We start from the raw sequence: 12,370 nt of genomic DNA on the forward strand, positions 1-12,370 counted from the left end.
ATATATATACACACGTGTGTGTGTGTGTGTACACATGTATGTATGTATGTACGTTATTAATATATATATATATAACCATTCCAAATGATAATTTCTGGTAATTTGGAATTTGTTCCTTTTTTCTTTTTCTTCTTCTTTTCAAGTAATTGAACTCTTAGCCCACCCTTTTCTTTCTTAATCTCATTCCTAATAAAAATCTCAAAGAACATGTATAATACTTAAGCACTTGAAAACGTTACTGTCGTCTAAAAAATTCAATATAAAATTTAGGATTCGCTTCAATAAGACGATGCTAAGAAGATCGATAAGATCAGATAACTTCTTTCTTTTTATTCTTGAAATTCGTTCGTCTATAACTCCAAATCGATTGCTTAGATATTTCATTGCTTCGTTACAAAATATTTCTCTTTTCTTCCCCCTTTATAGCATTTTCACGAGCGTTACTACGAAATTTAGTTATAAATCGAGGAAAGAAAAAGTCTTGATAAGCGTAGTTAATGAGAAAGAACGGCGACAATAACGAAAAGCCCATCGATAAAGAGTACTTACCGGAATGGCAACACAGTCTTCGAGCTCAGCTAGGGGTGCCTCCGAACAGAAAGTACCCTCGGTGAGGAAAGGTGGTCGAGGGGGTGGTGGCAACCGGAACTCAGGGGGTGGCCCGGGACATTCCGGGCACTCCGTACTCTCCAGCGTCTCCAACTCCTCCATCCTCCACCTCAGCGTGCTGAAAAGCGGAAGGAAAATCGCGGTTTGATTAATCTTATTTCGTAAGATGGGTGAGGTGTACAAGAGGGAGAGAGAGACTATTAATCGATCGACGAGACGACGATGACGAGAGAGAGAGGGAGAGAGAGAAAGAGAGATGAGAACAAGGAAGAAAATAAGTAACAAAAAAGAAGAAAAAAAAAAGAAGAAACAAGAAGGGAGAAGTAAAAGTTTTGCCTCCTTTCCGTAAATTTCGTTGCTCCGTTCGTCCTCGTAATGTCGAGCAAATAAATCTTTTCGCTCGCCACTGGCAAGAAGATGACGCAGCGACTCAGTAAAAGAGAAAGAAAAAGAGAAAGAGAAAGAGAGAGAGAGAGAGAGAGAGGACAAGATGGAAGAGAACGATGGTCCTTGCAGACTTTTAGATAACTACTCGGTGAAACTTGGCCGAACGATGGATTTTTATGAGGGATCGTTTTAACTTCTTGATACCACGAGAAAGTGGAAGTAGAACGCCGGCAAAATTTTTCCGATAGCCCAATAACGTCGTCCTCATCGATGGAAAAACACGTTTCGCGAGAACTCTTGATTCCACCGACGCGGAATCAGCTTGGTATCTCAAGTACTCGTACACACAGAGAGACGGAGAAGAGATAGAGACACGTGCAATTCCACGTATATAGATGTGTGTGTGTGTGTATATGTGAATGTACGTATCACGTACGACAAGAGTTGCAAAGCTATTAATTAAGAGATAGAAAAATAAAATAGTTGAACGATGGAACGTAACAATGATCGATAAAATAGAGTCGTTAATCCCGGTGACCTCTATTCTGGATATTCTAGAGAATCAAAGTTGCAATCATTTTTAAGTCTCATGAATACGTTTCGAGATGTAGAGAAAGAAAATCTGACAGTAAAAACCTAGAGAGAAAAAGGCAAAATAAAAAAAATAAAAAACATAGAAAAAATACATATATAATTAAAAAAAAAAAAAAAAAAACCAGAATAGACAAAGTTGACCGTAGAAGTTCGTGGTGGTCCAGGGGGTGAATTGATAACGGTACGATTTTCGTGCGGTGGCGCCTCCAGAGTGGATTTCGCCGGCTAATTAAGAGATACGCGTCTGGTAGCGGCTCCTAATGGTCGGGAATATAGTCGTACCGGTATAACTCGTATAACGGGTGGCAATGTTGGCTGCATGGGTGTTTCTGGCATGGTTGGTGGGGATTCGCTCGACACCGCGCGAGTAAATGCGCAGTTTTTCTGGGCTACCAACGTGGCTGTAGCGGCGTGCACGGGACGATCTCGTTAGCATAGGAAGCACCTTGCCCTCGGGCCAGGTCAAGTCGTTCCAGTCGGTGCCGACTGGAGAGGGCTAAAGCCGACGTTGTCGGTATGCTAATACCCAGGACTTAATTACAGTCTCATAATGAATCAGTCACGCTGCACCTCTTACCCCACAACCGCCTACTTCTACCCTCTTTCTCTTTCTAATCCCTCGTTTACCATTCTTCTCTCTCTTCTCTCTCTCTCTCTCTCTCTCTCTCTCTCTCTCTCTCCTCTCTCTCCTCTCGCATCATTCGTCGAAGCGTGCAAACGGGGAAAACCGTATACCGTTGATTAATTGTTTTCTACCCCTCTCGCGAGACCACCCTCCTCATATGCGTACACTATCAAACGTCCGAGCCAATCGGCCTGGGGTCAATTTTCGGTTCGACGCTCGTTTGAACTTTTTGACGAAGGATCCAGCCTCGTTTTCTCTGGTCATATTCACGTTGAACTATTATATATAGTTACATCGTTATATAGTAGATCGTTACAAGATAATAATTATTCTTGCTAATCACTTTTCATTTCTATCTATTAATACCTTATTTATCTCGTTCTCGTTACGATAGAAAATGAAAAGTATCTACCTAAAATTAGAACGCTCTTCTCGTTTCTTGAACATTTTCAAGAGGACCGTGTTACTAACCATCGTTTAATTCTCTCGAAATGGGAACTTTAAACCTCTAAGCAGGGCTTATGTCGAAGCAATCACCGTGGTAATTTATAGCGAGGCAATATGCGCTTCAAGAGGTTACGTTACAAAATCGATTCGACGGGTATATCGTTGATTCCAAGATTGGACGTGACTATGCGATTTATTAAGTAATAAATTTTCAAACCTCCAACGATAACCTCCCATTTTTTACATTTTCTTTTAGTGAAAGAGATACATCTATTACTGCTTTTCAATAGAATGAAATATATCTTGTTTTCTCATGAAAATCTGATGAAGAAGACGTTGTTCAAAGCAACTTTCAACAACCCTAATGTAAAACGAAATTAACGGTGGTAATGTATCGAACAAAGCGAAGGCTACCCTCGAGTTTCAAATCCCTCCTTGCTATTGTATTTCCAATAGCGTTGGTATGCCAAGTGCTCGTTATAATCGAACAACACGATTCGGTATCTCCAGTCTAGCGAACGATTAAACGAAGCCTTCGACGAATAGTTTGGAACGGTCGATCGTGTGGCCATGTATCGCGGCCCAAAGCCAGGGATGCTGTTGCTGTTGCTGCTGCTGTGGCTGTAACTGGACCATTTCTCGACGATAACGCGGAAATTCTCTGCCTCTTGGAAGGGTTAAGAGAATTATCTAGGATTACAGCGGCAGAAATACGTTAGAAACGATGTGACTCTTTCTACGATCAAACCAGATAATGAATCTACTAAGCAAAAAATTCAATTGTAGGAGAGATAAGTTACGCTCTTAAAAAGAAAGAATAAGAAGAAACTACGTTCGATTTCTGTCGTCGGATCGAACTTTTTTTTTATCGGAGAATTTTTTAAAGCGTAGTCGGAACAACAGAGTCGAAAGAAAAAAGAAGGAAAAGAGAAAGAGAAAGAGAAAGAAAAAGAAAAAGAAGATGATGAAGAAAGAGAAAACGTAAAAGTTGAAGAGGCAGAAGTCGAATCGTCGAGTCGACCGCCGGCATTCAATTTCGAACGACTTCGTGAGAAGATGGAACTCGTTGGAAAGAATGGAGAGGGTGGTATGCATGTGTATGTATATATACGTATGTATATACGTACGTACGTCGTACGTACATATGTATGTATGTATGTACATAGTACGTTGCTCGTTGCTCGCGTTAAGGAAAGATGGTAGTGTGAGAGAGATAGATGGAATGGAAGAAAAAAAAGGGAAAAAACAAAAAAAAAGGGAGAAAAAAAGAAAAAGAAAGAAAGAAAGAAAGAAAGAAAGAAAGAAAGAAAGGGAAAAAAGAAAGAGAAAAGAACGGTGATGAAGAGGGTATCGAGGTACTATTTTACGCACGCACACAAACTCGCAGGTAAACACAGAGAGGGACACACATCGAAATCGTCGCGGGTGTGCCAGAAAGAGGGGAATAGGGAGGAGGAGGAGGAGGAGGAGGAGGAGGAGGAGAGAGAGAGAGAGAAGGAAAGAGATAGAGATAGTGCTGCACGTCTGCGCTCAGTTTAATAAATGCAGCCTTCCTTCCGTTCTGCTTCTTGGCTCGGCTTGGTTCGACTCCTCTCGGCTTTAACCGACTTTCACGCTCGCGAAGGAACCCTCTGGAGCTTCCTCTCTCTTTCTCTTTTTCTCGATCTCTCTTCCATACACCTTTCACTAAGAAGTAAGAGAGGGAGAATTCTCATTCACATGCAAAAAGCGAAGCACGAAGGACCAACCGAACGAGCGCCACCGAAACACGCTTCTTTTCCAACTTCGATTCGGTCTGGATCAAATCTCCAGTTGGCATGATTTTTATTTATGCAGTTTCCCCTCTTTTCATCGTCCTATTCACTCTTCCGTATTTTCTTTTTCTTTCTTTCTGAACTATCCGTGTGTGCTTTAACGTTAACGTCCATTCGTCTTGCTCGATCTTCGAAGAACACTTTCGAGACTATTCTGATGAATGGAAAGAATTTTGTTTTTCATATTCTTTTCTCTAGATTCATACATCTAATAAAGATCTTGGAAAAATTCAAGAGTTTAGAGTAAAATTCAAAGGATTGATCCAGCGCATAAACTCGAAAAATCGAAAGTATTCGAAGAGAGAAATCATCTCTTTTCAAACGATCTTTAATCTTTTCGATTACTTTCCCAAAGAAGAAGTAGAGGTAGTAGTAATAGAAAAAGAAGAAGAAGAAGAAGAAGAAGAAGAAGAGAACAAAAAATATAAGAAAACGATCGTGTAAATCCCAGATATAAAAAGTAACACGAATAAAGAAATATGGGATTACTCCGTTAAAAATTATCTCTCGTTTAACAAGAAGTCACAATACCGTCTACGGTTACTCTCTTACTCAGAAGAAAATGAAAGAGTTATTAACACACACGTACACACACACATCGAGGGAATCAGCTGGCACTCCACAAAAACATCGTCCCATTATCTTTGAAATTTCCAAGTAATGAAGAGATACGCGAAACGAGAGTCAAGCCAGCCGGATGTAAAGAAACGAAGAAGAGTGAGACAGACGGACGGACGGACGGACAGACAGACAGACAGACAGACAGACAGATAGAAAGAAAGATAAAAAGAGAGAAAGAGAGAGAGAGAGAGAGAGAAGAGAGAGAGTTCAATGAAACCGATGACACAATGCCGTCTCACGAAGTTTTCTCACGCGACAACTAGTTATCGCTATACGCTCTGGGAACGATGTGTTTCCATTGAAATTATGATGTCGAGTCAGTCTTTCCGCACCGACGAGCGAATTTTTCACGTTTAAATCGCGGTAAAGTGTTGGAACATCACTTGCGAATTTGTTTCCTCTCGCTTAGCAACATCGTTCGAAGGATAAAAGTTTCGGCCTTGGAATACGATAAGACGTGTCTCAATGATACATGGTTAAACGTAGAAGCTAGTTTTGAATACAATTTAAAACGATAAGAGAGATATTTTACACGAGGGAAAAATTTTCTAACGTTACTTGCTCTTGAATCGACGGGATGCGTCCTCACCTGTCATCGTAATTTGATTCGTAAAATGAAACGTAAAAAGGATCTTGCTCCGAGCGTTCCATAAAATTTTCTCGATTTTCATGAATTTCTCTCTGTAACTTTGAATACATACATACATACATACATACATACATACATACATACATACATACATACATATATACATACGTACGTACATACGTACATATATACATACATACGCGGGCATGTGTGTGTATGTTAAAAGTGTTACGGGTGAGAGTAATTTACCGAAAGCTTAAGGTAATAATTAATCGGATGAACGTATAAACGTCGTTGGTAATTAATTTCACGGTTATATGCGCGAGTGATATCAAAGGACGTTGAAGATGACGATGTCCCTTCTCTCGCTGGACCACGGAAAATTGCTTACATCGTTATACGAAATTCGTTGGAAGAGCGTATCCTCGCGCACCGATACAATTTCATCCACTTTGGAAAGTTGCAGACTCGAAGTAGAGAAGAAAGGGTTCACGAAAGCGTGGAAAACGATCGTGGGGGGAAGGGAAGAGCAGAGCAGAGAAGAGAAGAGAAGAGAAGGGAGTAGGGTGTGGAGAAGGGCTTTCGAGCGAGGTGGTAAGGGGATCGGTAAAGTGGTCGGACTTTTTCCAAGTGGTCGACCGAGCGAATCGACTGTCCGGAACGGGATTGGCCGAGGTTCTTCCCTCGTTCTATGGAAAATGGCTTTGGATTTACGGATGGCCCGTGGTTTTCCACGTTCGGCCACGCATTCTAATGGAGAAACTTTGCCGCGTCGGGGGAAACGTTAGAGAATCGAAATAATCTTTCCTTTCGTTGAAACTGCAAAGCCGATTAAAAAAATATATATATATATATTCGATATCCTTCTTTTCTTTCAATTCTTTTTTTTTCTGCGTCATTTCCCATACTTTCCTTTCAGGTTTTTTTTTCTACAGACAGGAATAGAGTAAATGCAAAGAAGGGTAACGCGTCTCCTTCTATAAACAAAAATTGAGAGAAACGTAAAAACGACAACGCCGGTGAATACCCCTTTGCATTTTAAAGCATGGAGGCTCTCGAAAAGTTTCGAGGTGGCTGCTGCCACGCGACGCTTTTATATATATATATATATATATATATATATATATATATATATATCGTTGTAGGTATACGCGAGAAGCCTCAAAAAATAAACTCACCGAGTTAGTTTGTTTTCACAGCTCTTTTCTCAGACTTCTTCGCGCCTCGTCGTTGAATTAAAAGAAGAGAAATGGAAGGGAACGAGAGAAAGGCAAGATGGTGATGATTCCGACTCCAAAACCAGCTTCGTATCACTAACGTTAATATTTGATAGGTTAGATATGAAGATTTCGAATTGATATAGAAAAGATCGATATGATTAATCTTTCGATCAAAACTACAATTATTAATAAGAGCTTGGAACGCATATACGCTCGTATAAGTTTACGAATGATAATATTCAAGTATTTAAATACCTATGTAAATGAGAGAGAGAGAGAGAGAGAGAATATGTTTCGTAATTCGAGCATACGTGAGCCGGTCACGAAATTTTGGCGCGTGCGTGACAGGAGCGTAAGGAAGGAGAACTTTATCGCGAGAAACAGCATTGGGGTAGCTTGAAAATTTGGCTGATTAAGCGTTACGAGCGTACAGGGACGACTATACGGGTAGAAAGACAGAAAAATAAAAAGAAAAAAAAAGAAAAAAAAAAGAGAGAGAAGAAAAACGAATTGGAGAGAAAAGCGAAAAACGAACCGAGATGTCTCCGTTTCATTCGCTATTCTCGGAACCAGGTGGTACGTTCACCTACGTTTGCGAAATTCGAGCGAAATCACGCGTTCTCTCATATCTCTTTCTCTTTTTCTATCTCTATCTCGACGTTTATACGTCGTCCTTGTCGTGGGAAAGAGTGACAGGTTAAGAGCACGTGAGTTGATACGCGACGTCCCTATGTCGTCGTTGGACAAGAGTAGCTGACGCGACTCGTAATTTCATTATGAAAATGCCAACAATGCAACGCCTTTCCTTCCTTCCTTCCTTCCTTCCTTCCTTCCTTCCTTCCTTCCTTCCTTCCTTCCTTTCTTCGTGCATGCATGCGTCTCTCTGTTGTTGACTATCCCTGTTCTCACCCCCACAATCCTCCTTTTCTACTCGTGTGAGTTTAGCGAGACGCCTTTGCTAATTCGATTCGCGCTGTGGCTAATGGGTTATACGTGTTGCGAAATTTTTATCTCGCATGCTAGACTAAAGTGTCCTGGGAATCGTTCTCTTTCTTTTTCTCTTTCTCTTTCTCTTTTTATTTCTCTCTCTCTCTCTGTTTCTCTCTCAACTTTTGACTTCTTTGCGATTTATTAGACGTCTCCCATGAAACTTTCGTATGAGAATTAATATTTTTGACAATAGCAAGACGAGTTCTCCTACATCGAACGATTTTATTACTGCTAATTAATAATTTCTATCAGTAATAATAATTAGTACACGTGTATAATTAATAATACTCGCCGTAGGTGGAATAGAATTAATCGTTACCGAAACACGTTCGACGATACGAAATAATTTGTTCGATTTCAAATTATCCATTTTTCATGGGATTATTACTAGACATCGTTCATTAAATTTTACATTTCACGGTAGAAACGATTTTCGATAAAAAATATATATAACGTCAGTCCTTATCGAGATAGCACAGGAAAGGATATAAAATTCGTTGAGGATTATTACTGCATGTGACCCTTCGACATGATATCTTGTAAACGCTGAAACGTGACATTCGTTGTGCCTTATCCATGTCTATCTTCGGTTTGGTAGATGAAAAAGGATGGAGGAGGAAAATGGCGATGAAGAAAACGAAAAAGGGTCGAAACCTACAGGAGAGCTTGCTGGATCGGAAATACAATGAAACGGAATGGGATTTAAAGAAGTAGAGAAATTTCATAACGCGCGTCCTATCGTGGCGATGGTACAATGAGAGAAAGAAAGAGAAAAGAGGGAGAGATAGATAGATAGAGAAAGAGAGAGAGAGAGAGAGAGAGAGAGAGAGCAATCCTCTCTGGAATTTCTTCTCGCAATGGACGCCGCTCCTTTCTCCGTTTTTCTATAAAATACTCCTTCACCCTATGCGGAATTCTATCCTCGGTCATTGCTCCAGCATTTTGTTGTTTTTATATAATATAAGATATAATCGACTAATTCTAAAACTGCAACGCGCAACATTTTTACATGATCGAAATATTAAAAAAAAAAAAAAAAAAAAAAAGGAACTAGATATCGAACGTTGAAATGGATAAAATATATAAAAAGAAAAACGAAGGTTATATTTCGCTATATTTCTTTAAAAAGAAAAAGAAAGCGAAAGAAAGAAGAAAAGAAAAAATCGATTTCGTATGGTTTTCTTTCTTCGATATTCAAGATTTAAACACGTTCGTTCGATTTCGCGAAAGGAAATATCTCCACTGCAAGCAGATAGAGAAGAAATAGAAAAATAGAAAGAGAGAAAAAATGAGAGAGAGAGAGAAAGAAAGAGAAAAATATAAAGAGAAGAAAAGTACACATAGATGACGCTTTCCGCTTTTATACTGCACGCTCGCGGGACATCGAATTAGCTCTCGTTAAATGCGGGCCCTTGGTCCCTTCAAAGTGGCTTTGAAAATCAGTAGATTGTCGTTTTATACGGCCGTTCGCGACGAAGGGACGAAGTTTAAATTAAGTCATTTTAATCCCAAGGGAAACTTCCCTCCTCCCGTATAGCCTCACGTCCTACCGTCTCTCTTTCTCTCTCTCTCTCTCTCTCTCTCTCTCTCTCTCCCTCTCTCTCTCTCTTTCTCTCTCTTTCTCTCTCGCACCATAGACGCGTTCTGCCGCTCTTAAGTTCCGACGTTAAGTAATCAGATTAGCTCGAACTAACCTCGAACGCTGCTCAAAACCTCCGAAAAGTTACGTCCTCTTCTCTCTCTCTCTCTCTTTCTCTCTGTATTACTTCTCCGAAATTCTCTCTCTTTCTATCTTTCTCCCTATTACTTCTCCGAAATTCTCTCCCTCCCACTTTCTCTCTCTCTCTCTCTCTCTCTCTCTCTCTCTCTCTCTCTCTTTCTTTTTCTCTCTCACGTTCACTCGCTTTGAACTAATCCTCCACTTTCGAGCGGTCGGCAACCGAAATTCCACTCGCGGGCTAATTATTTCACTCCCTTCGAGATACCAGTTGGCTTGTTCTTGTGTTGGCACGCGTATTAGCGCATATCGAGAATCTTCCGCAACTTTTCCTCGAGAACTGAAGTGGATGCAAAGAAGAAAGAGAAGAGAGAGGGAACAAGGTGGAGAAGATCCAATTGGATGAAAAGATCGATAGAAATAAAAAATACGATTATTACACAATTCATGACTTTTTTTCCCCTCTTTAAATAGGTCAAACAATCTTGAATGATTTTTTTATTCTTCATTATTTTCTTTAAATTCTTACCGACTTTGATTTCCATTAACGCAAGCTCTGCAATGAATTTTAACGGATATAACAATTCGCATAATCGCGAGACATGTGGCTTGTCCTTTTGAGATATGCAGAATAATCAGAATTTGAGCTTTCTGCTATTCTGAACATCGGACATTCCGTACGTACGTACGTATGTATGTATGTATATACTACGAAATGTTTTGTTGGACTCCTTCCTTTTCTCAATGAGAGAGAGAGAGAGAGAGAGAGAGAGAGAGAGAGAGAGAGAGAGAGAGAGAGAACGCAACTTTGGAGGTTCCTTAAGTATCCGAAACTTCTTCCGTTCTGTTAAAGCTACGAAGTTTATCCTTTCCCATGAAATATTTCGCGTATTTCCCGTTCTTAATCTCGGATAAAAGGAAAAGCCTAGCTTTTCCGAAAGTCGGTGAAAAAAAAAGAAAAAGAGAAAAGAAAGAAAGAAAGAGAAACAAAAAAAAATAACATTCGTTCCATTGAAAATTTCTTAACGATAAACACGTGTATATTTAACCAATCAGTAATAATTGCATAATTTGATAAAGAGATGTGTCAAGTTTAAAAGAACAATGAAAGCATAGAAAAAGATAGTGAAAATGAAAAAGAACAGACGGATAAATTAATTTAAAAAAAAAAAAAAAACGCGTGAAACTTTTCTTCATACACTTACCCTTCTTTTTATTAGTTAACAAAAATACCACATTCTAATTAGTCATAAGAAAGTCATAATAGAACGTGGAGAATGCACTGTATGAACTTTCATTGCGGTTATTAATTCGTTTTCTACCTCGAATAGTTCTCCCTTCTCTCTCCACTTATTCAACGTTTTATTGAAAAAGAAAAGAAAAGAAAAATAAAACAAAAAATCGATCAATTCCGAGGATCGCTTTTTGAAATCGGCACGAAAAGTCAACAAGAAGGAGAAAAAAAAACAGAGTAGCTCCTTGAATTTTTCAGACTCATTCTTCACGAAATGCAATTTGGACGAATGAAACGAGCAATTAAAAATAAATGCATTCGCACTACCGCTATCATCATCACCATCATCACATCCCTCTCCGTTCTTTCTCATTTTACTTCTTCATGATGTTAAATCCGTAAATATGTTCATTAGCTAGGTGGTCCATGAAACGAAACGTTCAAATATTATCTCTTTGGCAAGGCGCCCTTTATATGAATAATTTTGTTCACCCTCCTCCCCCACCTCTTCTTCTTCTTCGTCCTTTTTTTTCTTTTTTTTTGGTTGTATTTTTCCTTTTTTTTTTGCCTTTTTTGTTTCTTCACTTTCTCCCCACCCTTTTTTTATCCCTCGCTCAACGTGCTCGTCAAACGTTACCTACACTCACCACTTAAAAAAAGAAAAACTGAGAGGCTGGGAGGCTGGGAGCCTGCAGGAGATAAATTCAAAAGACAACGAAATTATAACGGCTGGGATTTGAGCGAGGTGTACGCGCGTACGTATCCTGTATCTCCTCTCTCTCTCTCTTTCTCTCTCTCTCTCTCTCACTCTTCTTCCTCCTCCTCCTCCTCTTCCTCTTCTTCCTCTTCCTCTTCTTCCTCCTCCTTTTTCGCGTTACGAGCAACGCCAGTGTTTCCACTGCAGTGACACGCAACGAACCGTAAAGTCCCTCCTCCTACTCTACTTCTTTCTCATAGTTGTACGCTATTTAACTATTAGCTTCAAATCTCTTCTTTTTCCTTTTTTCTTTTTCTTTTTCTTTTTCTTTTTCTTTTCTTCTCTTTTCTTTTCTTCATATATTTTTTTCTTTTTCATTTCGATATATTATACATAGATCACAACGTTTAACGCTTCATGACTTACTTTTCTATAAGAAAGAAATGTTTATAAGTAGAATAGACTTATAATGCTTATTAAAGAAACATATTCTATATAAAATGAAACGCTAAATTTTGCAATCCGATATCCGAGTTTGAGATAGTTTTAATAATCATATCGAGTGAACTTGCGAATTTAACGTTTTAAAAGGTTCATCGGTAACGTTTTAAAAAACGAAGATAAGAGAAAGAGATAAAGGTAGGTAGATGGGGAGTACCTGAATATTTTTCGAGCGAAAAAACTCGCGATCGTCGTTAAACGAGAGTTTCAAAGTTTCTTGGAAAATAATCTCGTAAAAAAATAAAAGAAAATAACAAAAAAAAATAAGGAGAGGGTGAGAGAGAAACGATCTCTCTCAGTAATCCACGATCGCTCACTCTCTTGT

At 39.2% G+C, this 12,370-nt stretch overlaps 1 protein-coding gene across 5 annotated transcripts in view; it reads right to left on the reverse strand.

Moving 5' to 3' along the window:
* Positions 1-12,370, reverse strand: part of LOC127072710 (inactive histone-lysine N-methyltransferase 2E) — a 397,888-nt gene that overhangs the window by 97,484 nt on the left and 288,034 nt on the right. For all 5 annotated transcript variants that reach the window (XM_051013347.1, XM_051013345.1, XM_051013344.1 and 2 more), the window contains one exon: positions 550-727. In XM_051013347.1, the coding sequence (XP_050869304.1) occupies positions 550-711 (162 nt within the window). In that variant the 5' untranslated portion in view covers positions 712-727. The remainder of the gene's footprint in view (positions 1-549; positions 728-12,370) is intronic.

Source organism: Vespula vulgaris, chromosome 2 (genome assembly GCF_905475345.1).
Source record: "Vespula vulgaris chromosome 2, iyVesVulg1.1, whole genome shotgun sequence".
NCBI classification, from domain to species: Eukaryota; Metazoa; Arthropoda; class Insecta; order Hymenoptera; family Vespidae; genus Vespula; species Vespula vulgaris.